Here is a 26,030-nt window from a genome sequence, read left to right on the forward strand (position 1 = left end):
AAGACGATCGTTCGACTCGCCGAAAAATTCGTCAGCTCGAAGACGTCGCTGACAAGAGACACACCAGCCGATGAGATATCGCGGACACCCTTGGCCCCGCTGTCTGCGGATCGACGGGATTTCGGAGCGTCTGAACGGCGATGGGAGGGGCCGAGGGGAGCCGGTGGATATCTAATTTTCCACGAGCCCCGAAGCAACCTTTCCGGGGCACGGCAGTCGAATTGATTCGTTGCCTCGGTCTGGCCGGATCGCGGAACCGATGCCAGCATCTCTTCCCACGGAACAACGCTCTCCCGCCTTCTCCCCTCCCGGTCTAGCTCCAGCCGTTCCTTCTTCCGATATTCAATTATCCACGAATAAAGAAGATCCCCGTCGCCGCCGCCTTTTGTCTTCGTTTCGTCCGATTTCTCGCGATTTCTCGCGATTTCCCCCGATGTCTACACGCCCGCGATTTCCCCAGGTCGCGGTGCGACGAGAGGCGCGAGAAGAAGGCCGCCTCGGTCTTCGAAGGGTGTCTGTCGCCGAGCGATCGACCTTTTCACCGGCTCCCCCACAATAGGCGCGACCATTGTACGCCCCCCGGGAGAATTTGATTACCCGATCGAAAGACTATCCTCCAGGGACAAGCTGCTCGTGATTACGCGGCCGCCGGTTAATTAACGCGAGCATTTCATTCGACGGCGCGCGGCGCTCTCTTTTCCATTCTTTCCCGGCGACTCGATCCCGCCGCGCGGAACCGCGCCGGAGAGATATCGAGAATCCGAGCGAGCGTTCGTTCGTTCGTTCGTTCGGTGGATCCTTGCGCGTTCGACGATCGGCATCGGCATCGATCTCGAACGAGCGACCGCCCTTATCTCCGCGTCGCGTTTCATTGTGACAGGTGCACGGATTTACTCGTCGCGTCGGATCTCATTGTGCCCGTTCCTCCGAACGGAGGAAACGTTATTAAGTACGGCGGGAGAGCCGAGCCACGTTCGAAAATGCCGAGAGGAGAACGAACGCGGCGGTGGTGTTCTATACGATGTTCTCGGATCGACGGGGACAGAAACTTCCAGTCGATTCCCGAAGAAATCGGCGATACCGCGCGAGAAATTCGGTCGGATCTCGCGCGGAACGGCGGGTGTGCGCGCCCGTGCGTGGGATGCAAAGGGATGCAAAAGGATCGGTCGACCGCGTCGAACTGCTCTTATCCAATCGCGCAGAAACCTGTTCAACCGTGCAGCACGCGATAACGATAACGGCAACGACGAGTCGACGATACAAGAAGATCATCGCAACGACCCTCCCCCAGTCGACCAAAAGAAATCCACGGCGATCGCTGGAACGACGACGACGCGTTCCGCCGCCGGATATCGGAGGATTTCGAGGCTGTTTGCTGGAAAGTCGAGCTTCTGTTTCCATGCAAACGACAGCCTTTTCTCAATCTCGAGAACGACGACTGGTTTCGGTAGCAGGCTGAAACAATTCGGCGGCAACGATAGCTGTAAAATTGACATATTCGCGAGCAATGTTGTCGATGTTTGCTGAAAAGTCGAGCTTCTGTTTCCGTGCAAATGACAGCCTTTTCTCAGTCTCGAGAACGACAACTGGTTTCGATGGCAGGTTAAAACAATTCGGCAGCAACAATAGCTGTAAGATTGACGTGTTCGTCTTATATTGACATATAATATATACACTGTTTATTCGATTCGTCGATTCTCGGTTGTCGCGGATACGCGCGAATAAATCGGGCGCGATGGCTTATTCCGTCGCGGGATGAATATTTTTTCTAGCGCGAAGCGATCGATCGCTGGGATCGTCGGGGAAAGGATCCCTCGATCTTGGTTTTCGCGAGCGACGATTTACGATTCCCTGGAAATTGAGTTCCGCTGACGGGCAGCGTCGCGATGGAAACGAAAACGCGGATGAAAAATACTCCGGCGCCGGGAACAAACGGACGGTCCTCTTTCACTCTTTCTCTTCCTCCTTCGACAACGGATTATAAGCGACCGCGATTTATCACGCGTGCATCGTAAAATAGGGGCCGAAGAATAGGGACTCGCGTGAAAAATTCGCGACAGTTTTTACGACCGCTTTCCCCGGGGCTGAACCGATAAGAAGGATGAGCTGCGCGACGTCAAGGAAACACGCGAGATTCGTTTCGTCCTTTTTCTCTCTCTTTCTCTCTCTCTCTCTTTCTCCCCCTTTCACTGGGTGGTCCCCCCTTTTCTATACGTCCGCAGCACTCTCCGGAAGCACGGTTCTTCGAATATTTAAGATCGCTCGCCCGAGACGCGGCTCTTGGGCAGCCTTTAACTATTAAACGGCTGGATAGAAATCGAGCATTCGTCCGCGATATTTCCGGAACGGTTTCGAGGAACCCGAAAATTTGTAATTCCGCGAGCTCGTTTTTTAAAGGAGACACACCGTTGAGGTGTCGTCGAGACGGCAAGTCTCGGGCTTCGATCAGTTCGAGATCCGGCTCCCGCGTGGAAACGAATCGCACGCTCGTTTCCTTTTTCGCCGGGCTCGCGATTCGCGGCGCGCGTTGGAATTGCAAAGCGGAGTTATACGGCCGGCAAGCGGCTAAACAAGAATTTAATGTCCGGTTTCGGACGCGCGAATGAGTTACGATACGAGTCGCCGTAAATTCATTTCGTTTGCTCGCGGCGCCGCGGCACTCATTTGCGTAAAAACGTGGTAAAAGCTCGTTCCTTTCATTAGACTTAACGCAGCCGCCGTTAACGACGCGACGCGCGGCGCAACGTTTCTCTGTCCGATTATGGAACCGGTTGTTCGCCCCGTGCACGCGCGGCGGCGTGTGTTTTGCAAGTATTTCCGCCGTCTTGCGAAGCTTCTTCGGAAAATAATCCGTCCCGCGGAGACGTGGCGCGAATAATCGCGATATTTTCGGAGAGTTCGCGGTACCCGCAGCCTCTCGGTGCAGTATAAACATCTCGAATGCGGCCGGAGAAAATTCTCGGGAAGTCGCGACGGTTCGCTGTATATAATATATATATATATATATGTATGTATGTATAATATATATATATATATGTATGTATGTAACCAGCCTGATCTCCAGGGGAGGCACGGCAGGGGGAAACGCCCGGAACACGTACCGCATCCATTTGCCTCATGGAAAATTAATTATTATCCTGGCAACTCGCAGCCGTGCCACTCCGAGCACTCCAGCGAATCCGAAATTTCAACGTGTTTATCTGCTGTCGGATGAGAACTTCCGTTTTCCGGCTCCTTATCGACCTTATCGCTCCTCTTCCTCTCCGTCTTTTTTGCCGTCCTGCCTCGCCTCGCCTCGCCTCGCCTCGCCTCGCCTCGCCTCGCCACGTCGAGAGAGAGCTAAACTCATCCGCTGCATATTCCCGCGCGTTCGGTTGCACTTCGCCTCGAATATTCCCTCTCTCCGTTTGATCCGGGAGAGCGTTCAACCGTGCAATTGAAAATTTCAGGCACTCGCGGGCAGAAGCTCCGCGCGCGAGCGGGCTTTGTATTTTTTAATCGATTCTCCTTTTGTTTCGCGCGGCCCGAGCGAAGGCTACGCGCGGACCGGGATCCATTAAGAGTTTACCGTCTCCCCGTGTCTACGTTCGAGCCGATTTCCGAGCGGAAGTGCCGTGGAACCGAGGCTTTAGCGGTTTTGTCCCGGATTAAGAGGAAAAATCGGAGAACGAAGGCGTCGCGTCGAGGTAATCGTGGGAACACATCGGATGTTCATGGAAATTCATACTTCCGGCCAGCGGTTCCGAGATACAGTAATGTCTCCCTAACTGACGCTCGGATCGTGCAGAAAAATGGACAATTTGGGAACAGGAGATACGATTATTCGAGCCTCTCCGATCCCGGACGCCCGATTAATATTGCATCGTTAAGCCTTCGGCTCTCCGGCTGACCGAGAGACGCGAATCAAGACGGTTAACGACGATATCGGAATTGTGAATAAATCAAAGGACGCTCGGTTCGACGTCCGCGTCCCGTCGATCGTTTCCCGGAGACCGGACTCCGCCGTGTTTCGGAAGGTATTCCGTCGCGGAAACTTCGTCGACGGAAGTTTGTCCCGATGCTCGGAGCCATTAGCCCCGATCGCGAATTCTCGATTGCGTTGTCGGCGACGCGGCAACCGCGATAAATAAGTCGTCGGTTAATTATTCGGTCCCCGGGAACGATGTCATCGGGGGATAAATCTAGTTTCGAGGAATCAAGATCGATCGCCGCGCCGCGTCGCCGTTTCGCTCGCTCTTCGTGAAAAATTCAGACCTCTAACACCGACGGCTACGCGCGGCTTAGAAATAAAAAAGCCCGGCACTCTCCGGAGGCCGTAATCGCGCGACGATCGAGGATCCATCTATCAACGACGCCGTTCTTAATCCAACTCGAACCGTCCGACCCGACTAGCCAACGTGTCGTCGCCGGATTCCCACGGACGAGATAAACATTGTCGCATCAACGTCGCGGCGAAACGATATCCAGTCGTTTCGCCGTCGCGTTTACGCTCGCCCCGCGATAAACTGGGTGCTCGCGACGTTTACATCGGGCACCGTCGAGTGGCGGACCGCTGGCATTTTTACGCGTCCGCGCGGTGCTCGAAAGGATCGTGAAACGCGAGAGAAAACGATTTGCGATAACGTTTGCCGCACGGGCCGCGATCGGAGTACATATCTCGCGGACCGAATAAAGTATCGCGAGAAAACGAAGTTTCCAAGAGCATCCGGCCACGCCCGTGTTCCGCGTCGATCGCGCGATCTCTCTCTCTCTCTCTCTCTCTCTCTCTCCGTATTTTCTCGGCCGACGCGGTTGTTCCCGGCTTAAAGAAAATGGGTATGCCCCCGCGCGCCACGTCGGGTTAAAAAGTACACTCGCCCGGCTGGCAGGTTGTAATCACGACGGCTAAACGGAGTATCGACAAGTTGCGGTCGATAGCCCTTTTTCCTCGGCGCCGGGACACTGATGGATGAAGGTCTTAGGGTTCGGGCAATAAATCATCGGACGGCGCCGATTCATCGGACAATCATCGGATGACGGGTTGATTCGCCGGGCTTCCCTTCGACTCGATTCTACTTACGAATTGGCCGGCAAGAATTTTCGGTGCCTCCGAGGATCGTTCGGCGCCGCCCTCGCTTTCCAAAGCCGCGCCAATTGTTCTCCTCGTCGGTCGTTTACAGCACGAATTTCCAAATGGACCGTCGACCGTCGACGAGAAAGAAACGGAGAAAAACTGTTCTCGAGTTCGCGCGATCGACGCGGCAAAATTTCGGTAAACGATCGCTCGATCGATGAAACATAGAGAAAGAGCTCTTCCGGCGTTGTTCGGCAGTTATACGGCAGCTTTGCCGGCTGCGTACACAGATTTAATTGGGATGGAAGCGGCGGCAGTGTTTCCGAATTGCGATTCGGCGCGCGTGTGTGGCCTCCTTATGGTCCTGGGTTTTCGGCGGAACGTTTTATTATCTTTTTTTTTCCCCCAGCCGCGGTTCCCGGCTCGCTCGGCTGATCGCGATATTTAACCGCACTGCGGCCGTACAATTTCGCCGCATTTAATTGTTCCCGGCGGCGATGCGCCGCTATTATTGAATTCATAAATCTTATTTCGCCGCTGAGTTACGGCACCTGCTGGCATATTTCGAGCGGTCCTCGCGATTTAATGGCGTGACCCGCGTGCAATTTCGAACCGAGACGTGCCCGCGGTGCTCCGCTTGTGTTTCATTATCCTTCCTTCTTCACCGCGCGCCTCCGTTTCCCCTTCGTTCCCTCTTCTTTTCCGTTTACACGCGAGACGCGGAATCTCGAGCGGATTTCGATCGCGACGAAACCGACCGAAGAACAATAATTTCCGATGGAACCTGTAGTTCGTGTAGATAATCGTGTGTCGCGGCTGAGAGGAGAAGGGTTGCGCGACGTTTCTAGAATTTTTCGGCGGCGAATAAAACGCGAACGGCGAGGAGGGACGGTGGCGGAAGTTTCGCCCCGCGAGTCTCGGTCGAACGGGGTTCGCTTTTCAGCCCACGTATTAAAATTAATGAAGCTGCCCGGTGAATTTATACAGCAACAAGTTGCCCGGGATTTCGCCGTCGAAGCGTATTCATCGGCGCGATACAAAGGTGCGCGACGACAGCTTTGAATCGGATCCGTGAGCCGCTAACTACGTGAACGAGTTAATAGCGCGGACGGGGAACGGTTTTCGGTCGATGGAGCGGCTTGGAAACGGGGAATGCCTCGTTCCCCCCTGCTCCAACCCCTCCGTTCGCTCGTTCGCGGCCGGCTTTAAACCCCCCGCAGCGTATTCTTCGCGATCCATTCGTCTTCGCACTGTCTCCGCGAGTCGACTCGCGATTCTGCCCGAGGCTTAAACCCTCCGAGACGAGCGAGACGAGCTCAATTTATAGTCGAATTTATTTCCGATTAGTAAAAACTGTATCTCGCGGCTTGGAAACTGGGAATGCCTCGCCCGCCCCCTGCTCCAACCCTTCCGTTCGCTCGTTCGCGGCCGGCTTTAAACGCCCGCAGCGTATTCTTCGCGATCCATTCGTCTTCGCTCTCGCTTCTCTGTTTCGAATCGGAGAACTCCGCGAGTCGGCTCGCGCGATTTTGCTCGAGGCCTGAACCCTCCGAGACGAGCTCGATTTATTTCCGATTAGTTAAAAGCGTATCTCGCGGCAAAGAGACCGGAGAAAATTCGTCTTGCCAAAGGGGTTCGATCGAAGATCGTCTCGCGAGTGACCGGATGGGAATTTCGGTCGGCGACGCGTCCGGATATAAAGTAGCCATTCGTCTCGGAGGAATGGGGACGAGACGGCCGCGCCTCGTAAAGTTGCTCCTGTTCGGGGAAACGACGGAGGAGAATAAGTCCGAGCTCGGTTCCCGCGAACGCAATTAAACAATTCCAGTTCGACGATCTCGGGCGAGCGCGGCGAAAACTGAAAAACAGTGGAAGAACGAGGGTGGAAGAGACGACCGACGCCCAAGCGCGCGCGGTAACTTCGGTCGAGGAACAACTTGCCGAATTTCCTCCCGGACAATTTATTCTTTTGAAGAAAGCGGTGCGGCAGGGAGACGGAGAATCGAAACCGAGCGGAGCCGGGCGCAGCCGAGCCGATTCCCTCCGCTTTTATTCCCGGCCGGAAGTTATTTCTGCAACGCGGACCAGGATCGATAGCCGGCGAACTCGGCACTCGTCGGCCCTCGAAACCGGCTAATTATCCTCCCGCGTCCTCTTGGATCTTCTTTAATCGCGAGCACGACCGCTTCTCCCGTCGGCGGCGAGTCGAGATCGCGGCGTTCTCTCTCGGGACGCGATCGCGACGGGTGCGTCGATGGATCGATCGATCGATCTATGTACGTCGGATCATAGCCGTTCGGCGAATACGCTCGAGACGCCGAAACAACGGTGGCGGGCAACGACGCGGCAGGACAAAGCCCGGTTCCCTCCTAAATGTTGCAAAAGCGCCGGATACGACCGGATTAAATTGTCCCGGAACGGCGCGGCGATATATCCGATCTGTCGGCGTTTAACGCGCGCGCCCGTTCGATGTCATATTTACACCGACGCCCGTCTCGTTTGTCACTTTATTATCTAATTGGCACGTACGTTCGCGCGACGAGAGCCCCAGCGCCGACGAACGCGCGTCGATTCCCGGATAAAAGTCCGTGGCACCGGTCGAAATCCACAATTGTCACGGTTCCCGGTCCGAATTCTGCTCGATCGCGGTTCGACGAGTCGCGACGCGATTTTCAATCGGTCGACGAACATGGTTTTCGAGGAACCGCTACTTTCGGAGAAGGTGTCGCCGATTTCGTCTCGACCCAATATACATCGAAGTTCGCGAAGTTTTCCGCACAGCCGGAAAATTGGTTTCCCCTCGTCGTTTTTGCGCGAATTCATCGGCGGCGTTGCGTCGAACCGATCGACGGGGATCGGTCAAGTTCCATCGAAGTCTTGTCTCACCGGTTGCGTCGGATCGGCCGAGCCTTTTTCTCTTTCATCGTTCACGCTCCTCGAAGCTGTTTTCGGATCGGTTCTGTTGCATCCAACTTCTTTCCATCGGCCAGGCCAGGTTTCGCTAAAGTTTTTTCATCAGTCACCGTCCATCAAACTTTTATCCTTTCGCCGCTCATTTTCCGCCGAACTTTCTTGCTGTTTTTATTTCCGAGCGAGACCGGGTTCCGTTAACCGATTCTTTCTTCTTTTTTTTCTTCTCGCGGAATCATGTCCCATCGAATCGCGTCCTCATCGGTTACCTTCCGACGAACTTCGCGTTTTCCATCAAACTTCCGTCTCGTCCGCGGAATTGTAGCTTCTCCACGGATTCTGTCGATCTATCGTCGCGCGGTCTTCCAAGAATTCTTTAAACGGACCACCGAAACGCTGAAATCGACCGCCGCGAGAACGATTTTCCACGGCGCGTAAAATTCGTCGTTGTTAGCCCTCGGCCAACAGGAAGAACAAGAAGCACGATATAACGAGGAGACAAATAGTTAAATTTGCGAGCCGTCGCGCTAGTTCGGCGGCGCAGTTATCCGAGCTTTTTAAAGGTTCATTAACGTTCCCTTGTATTTCACGAATTCGCCGCGAACGCGCAAAGATCCCGCACACGGCTGCCTTTCTCGCGACCAGCTGATCGGGAAAACCAGCGGCGAATTTACGGTCGGAGGAAAATTTTGCGAGGCGGCCGAGCGAGGCCGAAACGGGCCGAATCGAGCCGAGCCGTTCCGTTGGATCGGTAATCGGTTGGTTCGATCGGTTTCGAGCGACCGCGATCGGTTCCGAGCCGCGCAGACCGCAGAGCTGCGGCTGCAGTTGCAGTTGCCGTTCGCTGCACTCCCGGCTGCACTCCCGGCTGCACACCCGCAGACCGTTCTACATATACCGCGGACCGGTGCAGCAACGGTGGTTCGCAGCCGTGCAACGATTTGTCACCGAGCGCGCAGCTACAATTTTTTCCAGCTGCTCGCTCGCTCGCTCGCTGCGAGACTGCAGACTGCTCTCGTAATTATCCGAGAAACTTTCCGCCTTTCGATTCGGGGCATACCGAACGCGAAACTTTTCGCCGAACAATTACTCTCTGCTTCCCGATTGTCCGTAGAAAGCCGGAATAGAAAATGCCGTTTCCACCTTCCCGGCTCCCGCGAACTTGTCCCGGGTGGTAAATTTTCCTCGAATCTAATTGCGGGAGAGAAAGAAACTAGCGTGACACACGGTGGGTGCTGGCAACGCCGAGCCGATGATTTACGAGCCGGCGGACGATCGCCCGCGGTGTGTGTTCTACGGGGAAACTATTAACCGAGACTATTTTTGAGCTTACGATACGAACCCGCGACAGATGCTTATCAATGATTAATTAACGGCCGGAGCGAGCACCGGTAACGCTTCTCGCTCGGCGCCCGGATAACGGATTCAATTTTCTTTCACCGAAGGCGGACTCGTTTTCGCGGCCGAGCGACCGCCATCGGATCGGAGTCTCCGCTGAATAAAAACGCGTCCCGATCGGACCGTGTCGCGAGACTTTTAATTAATCCGGAAACGAGCGCGAGCGCACCTGGCAGGTGCGAACGCGTCCGTCTGCTTGTAACCCCGTCGATTTCTATCCGTGGAAATTTAATGCGATTCGATTTCCCAAATACATAGATCTTCGCTCGAATTTTTCAGCCGAGTCACATCAATTTGCTCTCTCGCTGGGACCCGGCCAGGTTTTCCCGCCGAAAAAACACGGCGGATCTCTTGAAATATCGTCGGTTTTACCAACGGGGATACATTTCCGGCTTTAACGCGCCAATGCGTTCCTCGCTGCACGCGGACTCGCGGACTGTCGATCGTTCGCGAACAAAAATCAGCTCCCGGCTCGGATTCGGACGTCGTTCTGCCCGGTCGCGACGAAATCGCGACGAAATCACGACGAAATCGCGACGGCGCCGTCGTCGGTTTCAATCGAGCGTGTACGACGAGGAACGCGTCCATGAATCGCAGGAAAAATACAGAGTTGATACGGCACTGGGCTCCGCGCGTCGCGTTCCCGTTTTTATGAGAATAAATGGCTGTCCCGTTGTATTCCACTCGAAACCGCCACTGAGTGGTTTAATTGGCGCTCGCGATGGATGGACAGCCATTTATCAGGAAAAACGTGCTCGCGCCGGTTCGATTCTAAGTAGTTATTCGCGGCGCATCGGCCGGTCCACTCCATCGAGCAACATTTTCCCTGTTCCAGTGGTGGAACTGTGAAGGATCCGGAGAGCACGGAGGCGAGAAGAAATGAGTTGGACGTGACACAATGACATGATGAAGAGCCTGGTGGGGATCATGTGGATAGTGTTGGTGCTCATATCAGGTGAGTACGATAAATCTATCGGACAACAAGGGCCCGACGTTCGCGGTCGTACACGGCAAATTCGCGGAAATTGTTCTTCAGGTTGGAAACGAAAACGGATCATTCGGATTCGCATAGTTCGCATAGTATCGTCTCTTCCCAAATTGTCCATTTTTTGTTTACCACCTGCAAGAGAATTTACCGTAAACGTCGAGTTAGCCGCAGCTATCTTTTATCATCGAGACAATCGAAATTTCGACGGCTCGAAGCGACGCGACTGCCGCGGCGTCCGCGGACGCTCTCGAATCAGTAGAATGGGCAAAGTTACGATCAGACAAACCGCGCGTACTCGAGGAAGTGGAACGGCACCGGGGTACGTATCTGGTCAGACGGGCACGAGGTCGTTCACTGATAAGTGAAATAGGATAGCGGCCGGCCAGACGGAGGTTATTTTTACGCGAATCGAGTCACCGGACCGAGGAGAACAATCCTCCGCGCGCCGCTCCGATTATTCTCGATCGCGGATCTTTGCCGCGAGAATCGATGCCGCGGCGGTTGTCTCGAATTTTTCGAGCCCGGCAATCACTTAGGGCCGAACTCGCGGAAAATATTCCGGGACAATGGTGGTGGGTGCGCGAGCGCGGGGCGCGGTAGAAAGACCCGCGAAATCTACGTCGTTGGCAACGACAATAGCGTTCCCATTCTGTTCTTAACGCGGCCCGTCCCGAATTCCGCGGTCATTGAGATTCCGGGCACCATTGTCTTCCATTGTCGATCCAGGATTCCCTCTGCTTTTGCAATCCAAATGTCGAGGCGCGGCGCCCTGTAAATTCCATCAGCGGCGCACAATGATCGCCGAATGGAGTCGTAAGACGCGCGGAGACGGTGCGTCGCGAATGCGCGGCGATGCGAGGCGATGCACCGCGCGATGCACCGCGCCACTCCGCGCCGACCGCGGTGCATATGCATCGCGTTTCGCTCGGCTCCCATTCGAATGTAAATGTTTCGCACACACACAATGCCCGGGGCCGCGCTCGTCAACGTCCGGCAATGTTAGTCTTTTTCCACTCGTCGGTCGGCGAACGTGTTTTAGGTGATCTGCCAGGTGAAACGACCGCGCGGAAACGGTTTGCGAAACGAGGAGGGGAGGATGCAGGGTGGCACGAACCGCGAAAAAGGGGGGACAGGGTGCAGCAACCGTAACACGTTCCCAGTCGCGTGCAGGCGAACGTGTCTAACGAACACGTGTTTGCAAAATTTATGCGCAGTCGATTCGAGCCGCAGGATGAACTTTCAGGAACAGACCGAGCGGGCGGCGGGCCTTCTTCGGGCGCCCAGCCCGCGCCAAGCCGGTTATATTATAAATAGAGAGACGGTATCACGGGGAACTGGGACACCGCTATAAACTCTAGAACGACCCCAGACGCGGAAAAAAGTTAAGGGGCGAATTAAACGTTGCCTCGCGTCGCGGGTCGTCGCGGGTCGTCGCGAACCGGAACTTTTTTCCCTGCGAAAAGTAATTTGATTCCGCTCCTCCGCCGGCAGAGTCTCGCTCAATTATTTCCACGAAGAAGTAAAGCTGCCCGAATCAGCGGCCGACCTCTCCGTACACGGTGTCCGTCATAATTTCGTAAGAACTCCGTCGTCGTCGTCGGCGTTTGTTCTCATCGGCGATTTCCGAAACGTCGACGATATACAGAAAATGGACATTACTGTATATCTCGTTCGGTCGATTATTATTTTCGGAGAAGCACGCGCGCCCCTTTGTTCTCCCGAATAGAACAATTTTCCGAATCGAAGGCAATAGTCGGGATGCCGGGATTCGACCTGATCCGATTCCATATCGATATTCGATCCGCAAACCGCGACTCGTCGAGAGCCAACCGGGGCAGGTGATCGAGCTACCTTTCGGAACCGGGACGTCCCCGTCGGTTTTAATCGGCGCGAGTGGGGAATCGAGAAGAAATACTATCGGTGCAATCAGTCGGCGAATCGATGTCCGTGAAATTGTTGCTATGGCGCGACTGGCCCAGCCAATTCGTCAATAAGAACGAGCGCTATGTAACCGAGACGATATTGCATTTCGCGCGCTCTCCTTTTCTCGCTCTCTCCCGCTCTCTCTCTCTCTCTCTCTCTTCTTTCTCGGTCTACCGTTCGCGCCGCGGGATTGCTCGATGAGCCGGACACATCGAGAAATATTGAGTTCCGGCGCGGGAGACGTTTAAAAGACTCTTTATTCGCGGCTCCGGGATCCACTTATCCCGTGTTTATTTCACGGAGAACGCCGGGGAGCTCGTTCGATAGGCCATTCCGGCCTGAAACTTTATATATTATATCACGCTCTCTACCCCTTCCGAATGGAATCGTTTCTGATACGCCGCTTCGTTCGACTTCCGCGCGATTTCAGTCCCAATAAGTGTACACGATCCTCGAAACCGTTCGAATCGTTACTTTTTCGGTGCCTTCAGCTCCTTGCGACAGAACGCGAGATACGCGAGTATTATAATCCTTTGCTCGTTATCATTAATGAATGAAATCAAATACGCGACGATACCGCTGGACAAGTAACTCGGAGAAATTGCAATGCCCCGCGAGGCTGTCGAACCCCCGTGTCTCGATCGCGAAGCCTCCGATTTTCCGGCAAAATAAACTCCCGCTGAAATGTAAAAAAAACACGTCGGATCAGGATTGAAATCGATGTTCGAGATGGGATCGCCTCGAGCGTGTTAAGATAAGCCCGAGAGCTCGCGTTATCGGTGAAACCGGGAGATTAGTTGGAGGGTGTTCGGGGTCCGTAGTGCAAGCAAAACGGGCAAGATACATACGTACGGTGAACTAGAGGGGCTAACTAACCAAGTAGAACACGGCGTATGTGGTCAGACGCGAAAAGTGGGCTCAAGGTAAACACATAAGCAGTGCAAGATCGTGTTTGCACAGGCGAGTAGAATGGGGAGGGCGCTTGAACGGACAAGTAGAAGCGCCGTACATGGTCGACAAGTGTAATGAGTCTGTCTGTCCGGTAAGTAGAATAGGACGTGGCCACTTTATTAAGGAGAGCGGGATCGCATCTGGCCAGACAAACAGTATGTAATTACGTCGCTTTTGAAATGGATGAACACGCGCGTACCGGGTGGCACGGAGAAATCGGACCGCGAGACGCGGCTCGCGAATACCGTTTCTTTAAATTCTTCGTGCCGTTGATCGAATCGTCGTTGCTTCTCGTTCTCGTAAAATGCTTCGTCTCTCTCTCTCTCTCTCTCTCTCTCTCTCTCTCTCTCTCTCTCTCTCGATAAAAATGAATCCCCGGGCGGAACGGGAATCGACGTCGGTAAATAACGGTATATTTGCGCAACGGCTCGCATTTCCATAAAGCCGCGATCACGGCCCGTTTGCGGGCTTGTAATGCCTCGCGTAAAAATCCAAACAGCGCTATTTTTCCAGCGACGCACGCTCCCCGATTAAATCGTCGAATCCGCAGCATCTCGAAAGCCGGTGCTCGTCGGCGACGCGCGAAGGCATTTTTCAATTCTCGCGCATAAAAATTCGGCTCGACGTTCGAAAAATCGTGCGCGATAATCGACTGTCGTTGGACGGCCGAAAAATGGATTATAAAAAAAAAAAATAGAACCGGGACTGTCCGACCGAAAATAACTCTGGAAAATGTTACCCGATGCCCGACGGTGTGTTAATACCGGCTCCGAGGGGAAAAATAGAGAGAGAGGGAGGAATCGAAAAATACTTTGCCGGAGTCTATGAATTTTTAGATAGATCCGTGTAATCGGGTTGCACATGCTCGGCCCGTTTTCCGGCCGACCAATCCCCGCGCTATCGGGACACGGCTGTGCCCACATTTTTACGATTCTTCCGGTCGCTCTCGCGAGAACAAAGTTCCGCTCGTTCGATTCCATTAGCACGCCGCGCGTCGAAAAATCCGCTCGGTCCCCGAACGAATTTCGATTCGACCGCTCGGATGCGCCGGTTAGTCGACAACAAACGCACCTTTGTCCTCGCCTGTTGTCTTGTCGCCGGATATCTCGGAGGCTCTCGATCGAGAATCGGTAACGCGGGGAGAAAGCCAGAAGCTCCTTGATCGGAAAACAGAGCTTAGGAAAATATCGCGGGTTCGAAATCTCGGTCGGCTTTCCGCGCCAGCCAAGTTCCCGCGCGTAATGTTGTCGGAAGTCTGTCTGGTTGTTTCTCGTGTCGCGACGGCGAACGCCGAGTATCTTCCGCGTTGCTCGAACAAGCGTTGACGTGCGCTACTTACCTGATTAGATCGGAGCCGTTCTACCCGTCCGACTCGATACGTCGAACGCCGCCACCTATCTACCTACTTTTCTGACCTGTTACCAGACAATACCACTCGCTTGATTAGATACACGCCGATTGTCTCGCGCGTTCCCGAGTTAACGTCACTTACCATATTGGTCGATTCTTATTCCGTCGGTTTAGGCCGGCCAGGACCGGTCGATACCGCTTAGACCGCCTCGCCTCGCCCTGCCTCGCCTCGCCTCGCCTCGGTCCGAATCTCATCTCCTTGCCCAGGTCCGTGGAGACTGCATCAGCTTGCTCTCGGTGCACCACGGCTACCTTCTCCTAATTGTTATTTATAATGCAGCGCTTCGTGTCTGGCGCATTCAGAGTCGCTCCATCGAACGACCGCTTTCGTTTCCCTCGCGAGGCAAGTAATTCGGGGCAAAGGATCTTCCGCTGGCTTCTGTCTCGACGCTGATCGTGATCGGAGGCGGTCGATTTTTTCTCCGACAGAGATAAACGAATTTCGAAGGAACCCGATGCGTTAAGACGGATCTTAACGAACGCATAGATTTCAACGGATCGGTATACAGGGACCGCGAAGTATATCCGTTTGCTTTATCAACGACTCCGTCGGGTTCCGTATTAAACGAGCACCTCGTTAAACCGTTTCCCATAGTGCTCGAGAATAATGCACGCTATTAGCGCGCAAGATCCTCTATCCGGGTTTCCTGAATTATTTATCGATCGCACCGATCCGTCGATTCCGTTGTTTCGGCTGGGAATTTCTTGGGTACGCGATCGGCGCGGATTTTCGGATCGACCGTCCCTCGGGCCATGTACGTATCGTATTAGGGCGTGTTCGGTGCTTCGGAAAGGATCGACAGGTCGTCGTAGCATCCGCGATCGTCCGAATTCGGCCACGAGGAGGCCCCCGCGATTCGTCCTACTCGGTTCGGAAGAAAACCGCGCTCTGGCACGCTCCCGGCGCACGTAATTTCCGGCTAGTTAACCGATTACTCGCGAGCAGATTGCGATCGAATCGATGACCGTCTGCTCGGCTGCCGGGTTATCATTACGTTTCCGATCCACGGTAATCGCTACCGTCGCGATTCCGCGTTGCCCTTTCCGCACGATCGACCATCGGGCCAAGAGGCCGCGTTTCTCTCGCTTTACAGTAATGTCTCCTTAACTGACGCTAAGGTTGGCCACGAAAATGGACAATTTGGGAAGAGGAGACGCGATTATTCGAGCCTCGTAGCTCGCTTTTCTATAGTCGTTGACAATTCGTGACTATAAAAAGGAACCGCGAGGCTCGAACAATCGTGTCTCCTCTTCCCAAATTGTCCAGTCTTGTGGACAACCAGAGCGTCGATTAGGGAGACAGTTACCGTATTTCGCTGGTCCGCGACGCTTCTCTGCTCGCCGGATCGTTGACAGGATCGCTCGGGGATCCGTAGAGACGAATAAATAAAACTAAATAGGCAAGGTGTATCGCATAGATCCTGGCACCGCTTCAAAATTGAAATCTCCGGCAGCGTTGTCCCGCGCACGTTCAACCGTATTATGAACCATCCTGGTATCGCTCCAGGAAGCTCGTAAAACACCGATAATACAACGTTCGGAAACGATAAATAATAAGCCCGGTGCACCGTGCCAAGCGAAATCTATTACCAGATTAATGAAAAACGCCGTCGAGCGGCGGGGGCGCTCCCCCGCGCGCCCTTCCAGTTCTCTTCGCCCCGGATCGCCTAATCTATCGAACTAATCGTTCGCGCCTTGATTTATCTCCGCGGATCGCGATCCCGCGGCGTGGATACGCCGGTGCAACCGGTGCAGCGTGTCTGTCTGCGCGCCCCGTTTTCCCCGTCGCCGAGGTAACAGAGGGAGGACCGTTTGTCGCTTTATTATTGTTCGAACGAATTCAAAGGATTCCCCTCGCGAAATTACGCAATCCTCTTATCGAAAGACAGCCGTTGCCGCGTCGCGCCGACTCGAGTTTCCGCAGCGAAGATCCTGCGGAAACAATGTACCCTATTTCGGCTAAGGCAACGGAACGTCGCTGGGCCGCGTCGCGCTGTCATTCCCAACTTTCATTCGCATACTTCCCCGACTTGGCCAACTTGTCATTCCAAAACTTTCGTAAACATCCCTGTGACAACCGATGCCTGGATAACCTCCAGCCAGCTCTCGCCAGACATCACCTGACGACAGCTGTGTGCACCTAGCTCCTTCTCTCTCTCTCTCTCTTTAGCTCTCTAGCATTCTAGCTGTCTCTCTCTCTCTTGAGTTCTCTAGCACTCTAGCTCTCTCTCTCTTGAGCTCTCTAGCACTCTAGCTCTCTCTTTTTAGCTCTCTAGAACTCCAACTCTCTTTCTGTCCCTCTCTTTCCTCGTCTCCTGTAAATTTTTCGTCGACGATATCACCGAAACGTTGCATAAACGACCGCGAATTCCGAATTTTTCTGTCCGCCGGAAAATTCGTTTCTCGAAGCGACGCTTTCGAGCACGTCGCGGTTCGATCCGGCCGTTTAATTGATCGAAACTCGGCGAAACGGCTGCGATTGAACGCGACAGGGAACCGTTTAATTAATTGTTGATGTTTGCCCGTTGGTGTTGCAGGATGCTCAGGAAACCCAGACGCCAAGCGACTGTACGACGACCTCCTGTCGAATTACAACAAGCTGGTTCGTCCAGTGGTCAACGTCACAGACGCCCTCACCGTTAAAATCAAGCTCAAACTCTCCCAATTGATCGATGTAGTGAGTGTCGAATCGCGCGCATGAACACGCACATGCACAAGCGCCGCTCGGACACTAAAACGGCTAAGAAATCCTACTAAAAAAATCCTCTTCTCCGCGCGAGAAGAAAACCAGCAATTTCGAAAGCGATTAGACCCCCGTAACCGTTGCGTTTCTTTGCAGAACCTGAAGAATCAAATCATGACGACTAACCTGTGGGTCGAGCAGGTGAGTTCGCTCCGTCGACGAACGCCTTCCTCGCCGCGGTTATCCGTGTTTCATCGATCGCGCGTCTCATCGATCGTCGTCCGAGTTTCTTCTCCGAAGACTGCAATTTTCTCGGACGGAATTCGGGCATAGCTTCTCGACCGAGAAGCAGAACGAAGAAATATTTCTGTCGGTCGAACGCGGGCCTAAAGTGTCCGTCCATCGCTCGCCAGGATCGTTTCCACTTAGGCACCGGAACACGAACGAGAAGGGAAGCTTTTCGGAGTCGACTTACTCGCCGCGAAGTAACGGCAGCTCGCGCGAGCAAAAAAATACGTACCTTCGATTCCAGGCGCTCGGGCTTACTTTCACGCGAGAAATCGGCTCGCTTCCGGTCACGCCACGATCTCGGAAACACACCTCCTCCGTATAAGCTCGCGGCAGTCGGCGGAACGAAAATCGGCCAGAAGCTTCCACTCGAGAGTCGCAAAATAAGTCCGGTGAACCGTGCAACCCACTTTCGGCTGCAGGATTACGTAAGATAGATTCGCGACCGTCCCTCCGCGTTCCACCCATTTCCCTGGTTCGGCCATTCTCTCTCTCTCTCTCTCTCTCTCTCTCTCTCCTCCGTCGCTTTTTTTTCTCCCATCGATATTTCACCGAAACCGTGGAAATCCTCGTGTACCCGAATGAAATTACCGACGCCGCCGGGGCCGTTGAACTCGTTTCGCGACGACAACGGCGGCGGCTGCGGCACCGGTTTCGGATTCGTTGAAACGCGACCATTTCCAGGCAACACCGGTGCCTGGTCCTCGATGCACTCTCTCGAACACTGGAAATATATTCTTCGGGCTAAGAATTCCGGATCGAACGGGATCTCGAACGTTCGGAAGAGACGGGGCGGTCTCCTCTGAACTAAATTCGTCGGGACCGGAGAGGGTAGCTTCTGTTTGCTCTCTTATCCGAGGAAAGTGTGGATCCGTGTGAAATTTCGGGTGTCCGGGGAAACGGGTCTCGGGTTTAGGGCCGCTTTCTTTAATATATGCGGGCGAGGAGGACCACACGGCGTTTCGGACGAAAGGGGCGAACGTTCGATGCGAGGCCGGTCCGGTCGATATGTGCTTATGGTCGTTACCCTGTGACGCCGGCTGATAGATTAATGGTCGGCAAATACCGTCGCGAATCCCCTCGATTGCGTTCGAGTGCGCTTTGTCGGGCCAGGAATAGAATCAATTAAAGGAAATTGACCGGCATGATTGCATTACACACCGTGTTTCTAAACCCGATCGACGCGTCCCCGCCGTCTCGGCAATTTCGCGGGATCATTTTCGATCCTTTTCCCTCGATCCTCCCCGAACGAAACGACCGGCGAACGGCTCGTACGACGAACATCGACGCGCTTCGGCTCGAGACTCTCGAACGATTAGCTACGAACGGAGAGCTCGAGAGCGTTCGAACGACGATCGACGACCGGAAGCTGTGCTCCGAACGCAATAAAAGTAACGACGGTAATACGTATTCCGTAGGTTCCGCTTATAAAACAGCGGGGGAGTAACAATCGCGGGATCGGAACGGATGAAACGAAATGATCTTTTATATGTTCGGTACACGAGCACAGCTTTCGCTGGCGAGTACGCGGGGACCGCTTTCCGTTCGACCAGATCCATCGCGAGTGCAACGCGTTTCATAATAAATAATCCCGGCCGGAGTTGGTAAATAGGAGTTATTGTATCTGCAAGAGAGCACCGGGTTCCCTCTGCGTTACGTTATTATATTCTGTATTATATTACCTCTCGTCCGACTTTTATCGCAGCTGGCTCTCTTCGCTTGCATAATACGCGATAAAAGCGATATTATTATTATTATTATTATTATCATTGTTATTATTAACCCGCGTATTCAACGGTCCGCACGGAACGACAAAATTTCACCGGACCTCGTTAATTCGCTTCGCGTTCGCCGTTCGTTCGAATATGCGGCGTGTTGCGCTCGCGAACGCTTTTTTACAAGAAACGCGAACAGCGGACAATCGTTTTCCCATTGAAATTAGAGTCGAAGCAGACGTCGATACGGTCTTCTCTCGCGATCGTTTCCTTCTCCCGAAGCGAAGATCGATCTCGATCCGTGGAAATCTGGTCGAAACGATCGAAAGCGTCCGCGAATAGCTCGGCGTCTTTTAATTCGCCTGTTATCACGTTCGCTGTTGTTTTTAATTAGCCTCCGAACGACCAACTTTCTGCGGTCGATCGGTAGTATTCCGCCGACATATTCCCGCGATTTCGTTACGATACGTTTAATTAGTCGTTCTCCGCGCCTGGGTTCGCAATTTTCAACGAATTTCTCGGCGGTCCACGAGATGGACGGCGCGTTACGCTCGCGCGAGTGGAACGAGAGTTCGGCAGGCTCCGACGAAAATTGCAGTTTTGACAGCAGCGGTTTTTCGTGCAAGTCCACGGAGAGCCGCGCGGAGATTTAGCGAAGGTAATCGAGCTTTGCTCCTTCTGTTCGCAGTCATGGTACGATTACAAGTTAAAGTGGGATCCGAAAGAATATGGTGGGGTGGAAATGCTGCACGTGCCATCCGATCATATATGGAGGCCCGATATAGTTTTGTACAACAAGTAAGACACCCCGAACACGAGAATCCGAACGGAGAAAATCGTTCGCAATTACGCGCCGCGATTCCGGCGTTATCCGTGCTTCCGATCGAAATCGCGACAATGGCAACCGGCGTTGTCGTTAAAAACTATTTGGCGGGGCGCCATCGACAATCCCCGAATGCGTGTTGCGTTTGCTCCCCGCCGCCCCGAGGAGAACCGAGAGGTGCACACGGCTGTAAAATGGGCTCGACTCGCCCCCGGACCCTGTAAAATTGCGTCCGCTCGTTAACGCTCGCCGGAAATATTAATACGGCCGCGCTTCGCGCCGATTAATGAAATATTTAAACGACCGAATCGGCGCTGAAATTTAAATTTGCTCGTTACGTAATATAATAACCGCGATACGAATCAGCTCGTAAACTCTTGATCGTTCGCCGTGAAATACGATTTCGCTGCCGACACCGAATAATCTCGATGCTCCCCCACACACGGTATCTCTCGAACGATTTATCCATCGAACGGACAGAAACATTGTCGAGCGTGTCGCCGATCGACCGATCGCTGCGGTACGTTCATCAAGTAAAACGAAAGCCGGAGCACGTCGCGTGCTTCGCGATCGAATTTTCTCCGTTCGCGAGCGAATAGAACGCTAGAGCGTATAGAGGGAGAGGAGAAAAGATCCCGAGTGAAACAATCTTTGTGTTTTACCATTTGGACAGTGCCGACGGTAATTTCGAGGTGACGCTGGCCACAAAGGCGACGCTGAATTACACAGGTAGGGTCGAATGGAAGCCACCGGCGATATACAAGTCTTCCTGCGAGATCGACGTCGAATATTTTCCGTTCGACGAGCAAACGTGCGTCATGAAGTTCGGCTCGTGGACTTACGATGGCTTCCAGGTAACGTTTCGCCTTTTTATTTCCGCCGGGAGAAACTTCTTCGAGCCCCGATCCTCCATTCTCCGTGTCCGGGGGGCGCGGTTTATTCCGCTCGAAACTTACGGGGAACGGTAAAGACTGGTAAAAGGCGGCGAAGAAAAAGAGAAGAAACGCCGGCCGATTCGGGTCGAGAAATACGGTAAAGCGGATCTCGCGAGAATCGAGAGAGAGGGTAGGACACGGGGGCCGGATCTTAGACCGCGCATCGAAGCGGCCGGAAGGCTTTGATCCGCTCGTGGGAAAGACGGGCCAGCCGCGGCAGCACCCGATATTTCCATCGATTTCAGCCCATTAAGCCCGAGTTAACGGGATTAGCCTGGTAAACTGCGCCGGAATCCTTGATTACTCCTTCGAGACAACGATCGGAGCCGGGACGGCCGGCTCTCTCGCCGCTTCCTGGACGCGGTAAACCCTCTGCTCCCGATCGAAACGCTTAAACGCTTCGATTTTCGAGACTCTACCGCAGATATCAGAGCTCGCGAAACGAATCGCTTTCCGGCCGGAGCGTCAAATTCCAACGCCGCGACGCGATCGCTTCGGAAAATTACAATGCGACCGTTTCCGGGGCGAGGGTGCGCGACGCGAGGGTTAATCGCGCGCGTCCAGTCTCCGATCGAGTTTCGTCGATGAAATTAATTGGCGGACGTTGCCGCGATACGGCCGCGAAGAATCGCGAACGGTAATCGACGCGGGTCGGTCCCCCGAGGGTCGTCTTAGAGCCCGAAGCAGCCCGAACCGGACCGAGGCAGCGCGCAAGCAAGCGCGAACGTAAATTGCCGTAATTAAACGCGGAGTTAATGTATCGATTAAACGGGCGCGGGGGCGTCGCGAGGATATCTGTTGCCGCGACCGTTTCGTTAGAACGACCGATTTAATTGTATTCTAATTGCGGCCGATAAATTCGAAATAACAACAACCAGTCCCCGCAACGGGAACGGTTCGGTCGCGTTCCCGTCGAACGTCATAAATACCATTAACGAGGCCGCGCGCGCGCGGGCCTCGGCCTGCTATGTCTATGGAATCAACGGGCGCATTCGCACCAGGGCCGTGCGGATCGGTTTCAAGGCCCTGATATCTATTTGATCGGCTAGCGAAACGTAACGCAACGGAAAGCCACGGTGCATCGATGCAACGCCGAACGTTTAACGTCAACGCTATCGCCGGCACGCGTTCGCCTTCGGCTCCCATGAACGAACGCGATTACGCGATATCGTCCGACGGGCGTAACTTCCTAGAATTCGTCGCAATTTTCTAACGCTACATTCGGCAAGTAGGCGCGGGTGTCGCTCGTGACCGGTTATTTGGAATTTCCGGGGAGTCAGCGCATCCATCGAAGGGTTAATCGCGTTATCGTCCGCGTATCGTGTGCGGTGTAAGTTTACACGCGTATTCGGTTGCGTGAAATCCAATCTCCGCATTAGTATCGCGATATCTGTAGTCCATTGAACGCGCATCAATTTAATGGTAGCAACCGTTGCGGATATGTATCTCGTGTCGCGTCGTTTCTCCTCCCAGCGGAAACATCGAAGCCGATCGAAAAATCGGCGTGTCACCGACCCCCGCCCTTCGCGTTGTATACTGCACAGAAGCTAAGCGGTCCTTTAAGTTAAGCGAACGATTTAATCGCTAGCAATAAATAGACAGTGTTGTTGCCGCTGTTCGTTCCGCAGGTCGATCTCAGGCACATCGACGAGATCCGTGGCAGCAATGTCGTCGACATCGGCGTCGATCTGTCGGAGTTTTACACTTCCGTCGAGTGGGACATCCTCGAAGTCCCAGCCGTGAGGTGAGTCTTCAGTTTACGCGACGAACCGACCACTCGATGGAGCTGCTCCTGCCGATCCGATAATCGAGTTAATTGCTAAACGTTGCTCCGAGGATCGTACGCGTCTCCGTCGAAAATCGAAATTCGACTTCGCGGCTGCTCGATCGTTCTCCGGTCGTTTGTTCGCGCGGCTCTTCGACTCGCGTTTCATTTCGCGAAATCGTTCGCGTTGCTCCGATCGGCGCAGCTTCGATTTTCCCTCTCTCTCTCTTTCGTTGTTTCCTCGGCAATTACAGTTACCCGGGGGCGTTATTTATACCTCCGCCGACGAAATATTTGCTCGGCCAAAGAATCCAATGTTTCCTGCCGCGCGCGCACACCACTTTTCTCGTTTCTCCGTTTTGCACGGCGTGCCAGTGTATTTTTCATCCGGTCGAGCCCGCTAACAAACAACAAACAGACGAGAGGAAAAAGAGCGTAATCAAATTAGCGGGACACGGTTCTCGTTCTCCGCGGCCCCGCAGTCCCGACGAGAATTCGCGCGCGCCGGTCCCCCCGCGCGATGAGCCCCATCGGTCTCGCCAGTTTACACACAGGGGCCGCCGCGAAACGGAAAATAGAGCACGAAAAAACACGGAACACGGAACAGAACGGAGCAGGAACGGGAACGGAATTCGTCGGAGCAACGAGAATTCGGATAGGTGGAGGGGACGGTTCAGGAGCGCTGGCCGCGTTTCATTTTCAGAAATGAAAAATTTTACACGTGCTGCGACGAGCCTTACCTCGACATCACGTTCAACATCACCATGAGACGGAAGACTCTATTTTACACCGTCAACCTTATAATACCGTGCATGGGTATCTCGTTTCTCACGGTGTTGGTCTTCTACCTGCCAAGCGACAGTGGCGAGAAGGTGAGTTATCTGAAATTCTACCACTCGTTTGTTATCATTTGCGCGCGAGCGCGTCCACGCTTTTATTTTCCTATTTTTCCGCGAACGGCGCGTCGCGTCCCAAATAAATTCTCTCTCCCTTTTGTTCGTCTGCGACCGTGAACGGAGACACCGCGAAGCCCGGCCCGAAAAAATAAAAAAGGAAACTAGCTTCTTTCTCCCGTAAACATCTCTCTCTCTCTCTCTCTCTCTCTCTCTGTTTTGATTTTTCAGAGGCCCGAACACGCGAAAATCGATACCGGTCCCTCCCCCGCCGGCTATTTTAATCGTTAGGGGTTGTTCCGTCCATTAAACTTTCAGAATTTACAGGTCCGTCGTTGCAGCGGTCTTCGGGGGATGTTTCGTCCCTTCAAAAAAAAAAACGACGAATTCTCCTCTCGACCACGGTCGTCGTATCGATCTTCGGGGAGTCGTATCGTCGTTCACGGAACACGAAGAATTCACGCAGCGCCCTTTGATCTCTCGAAAATTCCGCCCTTAAATCGAGCATCGCGCGGCAACGCGATTATCTCCTCGCTTCCAGGAAATTACCTCTTTCGTTCGAGATTAAACTTGCGCTAACCCGACAATTTTTGACGTGGCGAGACTTCGGAGCGGGCTCGCTTCGGCCTTCCCTTCGAACCCGGGGTCACGCATCACCCACCCTCTCCGAGCAAACTTCGCGCGCGGCGGCCTCGCGTCTCTCATCTCCCCTGAATTTACGATTACGAATCGGCAAACTGTTCGCCTGCTTTTCCGACGGATTACTCCGTCCCCTAAGTTCGAGGCCGCGCGGCGCAACCTCTTGGGTTTCGACGGCGAACTCCTTGGTCCTTGTGCTCGTGATTTAATCATTCGCCGTTCAGGCTTCTCCGGGGATAGTTTACCGAAACTATCGATAACCGTGTCGGAGCAAGTCGCGCGCGGTCCGCTCGAGGCGTTCTCGCGCCGATCTCCGATCGCGCGAGTGACAAAAATGCCTTTGAAAGCGGCGCGACGAAGCGCGGCGGCCGCGAAAAAGTCGCGGAGACTCTTGGACGACGAGGATAAGGGCTGACGAGCCGTCAGAGATCGGCGTGGCCAGGGTTCACACAACCTTGCACAACGAACCGGACACTTTCTGCTCGAAGGAGGCGAAGAATCGGCCGCGGGAACGTCTCGGCGCGACGCGCGAACCAAACGAAGCCTCGGACGGAACGGAACGGAACCGCGGGCGGAGTGAAAATATGCAACGACGAGGAGAGATGATCCGAGTGGGTGGCTGGTTGATTTGCTGGTGGAAGGGGCTGTCGGTATTTCGCGGGAAGCCGATTCGTTCGATCGGGAACGGATTCCAGGTGGAGAGGGTCAAATATCAAAACCCAACGCCGGAATGCAGACCTGTAAATGCCGCTCGGCCTCCATTCCTCGTGGACTCTTGACCTCGAGCCGATACCCACTTGACGCCGCGCCGAGCCGCGCTGCGCCGTGTGCGCGCCTCTATAATTCAGTCGTATTGTTCTCGCTCGAAAAAGCCAAGCGAAAGGTAAAGTGGCCGCGGGGGGAGGAAAGAAAAAACCTGGGGAGAGAAGGTCAGATGTCAGCGTGCCATTCCCAGCCACCTCTTTCTCTCTCTCTATCTCCCTCCCTCCCTCTCTCACTCTCTCTCTCTCTCTCGCTCTCTCTTTCTCACTCGTCCCAACACCTCGATTCGTTCGATCGCAGATCATCGCGCGAGCACAAGGCCTAAGAAGAGGACCGCGGGATCTCGGCAGAACCGCGGACGCAAACGAAGGCTTCTTCTCCCTTCGCTCTGCGCAACGATCTCTCTCTCTCTCTCTCTCGACATCGTAGATCGCGTAGGATTCGTGGTCTTCCGGATTTTGGTGGATCGCGGCGGAAGCGATTCGGAACGGCATTAGAAGAAGCAACGGCGCGACCTTAACACGTTTCGCGCGACGCGATTCTCCGTCACGGCGGTATGAAAGGAACGTTTTGTTCGTCGCACTTATCCTCGAGGGGGCTCCTCTTTGTCTCTTTGTGGCGGACTCGTTTTCCTCGAGCATGCCCTTCAAATTCTAAATCGGATCTGGACATTGCCTTCGATCGTTTCTCCCGGTCCCTGCCCTTTTCCCTCGCGTCTCTTCGCCGGCGCGACGATCGAACGCGAGAATCTTCGCGGGAGATACATACATACAGTAACGTCTCCCTAATTGGCGCTCATGGAGATCCCATTGTTCGAGCATTACAATTCCTTTTTATAATTACCGATTGTGAACAACTATAAGAGCGAGCCGCAAGGCACGAATAATCGTATCT

The 26,030-nt window shown here is 54.0% G+C and overlaps 1 protein-coding gene across 5 annotated transcripts in view; it reads left to right on the plus strand.

Annotated features, from left to right (window-relative positions):
- The window catches only part of nAChRa3 (nicotinic acetylcholine receptor alpha3 subunit), an 82,273-nt gene that overhangs the window by 51,305 nt on the left and 4,938 nt on the right, over positions 1-26,030 (plus strand). For 4 of the 5 annotated variants that reach the window (XM_033482637.2, XM_033482642.2, XM_033482643.2 and 1 more), the window contains exons 3-9: positions 10,197-10,316; positions 17,171-17,310; positions 17,473-17,517; positions 20,008-20,117; positions 20,816-20,996; positions 22,706-22,821; positions 23,546-23,714. In XM_033482637.2, the coding sequence (XP_033338528.1) occupies positions 10,265-10,316; positions 17,171-17,310; positions 17,473-17,517; positions 20,008-20,117; positions 20,816-20,996; positions 22,706-22,821; positions 23,546-23,714 (813 nt within the window). In that variant the 5' untranslated portion in view covers positions 10,197-10,264. Of the gene's footprint in view, positions 1-10,196; positions 10,317-17,170; positions 17,311-17,472; positions 17,518-20,007; positions 20,118-20,815; positions 20,997-22,705; positions 22,822-23,545; positions 23,715-24,062; positions 25,092-26,030 lie in introns of those variants that run through there. The other variant, XM_076521770.1, reaches the window with a different exon arrangement.

The sequence above is a fragment of the Megalopta genalis genome, chromosome 5 (genome assembly GCF_051020955.1).
Source record: "Megalopta genalis isolate 19385.01 chromosome 5, iyMegGena1_principal, whole genome shotgun sequence".
In the NCBI taxonomy this organism is placed as follows: domain Eukaryota; kingdom Metazoa; phylum Arthropoda; class Insecta; order Hymenoptera; family Halictidae; genus Megalopta; species Megalopta genalis.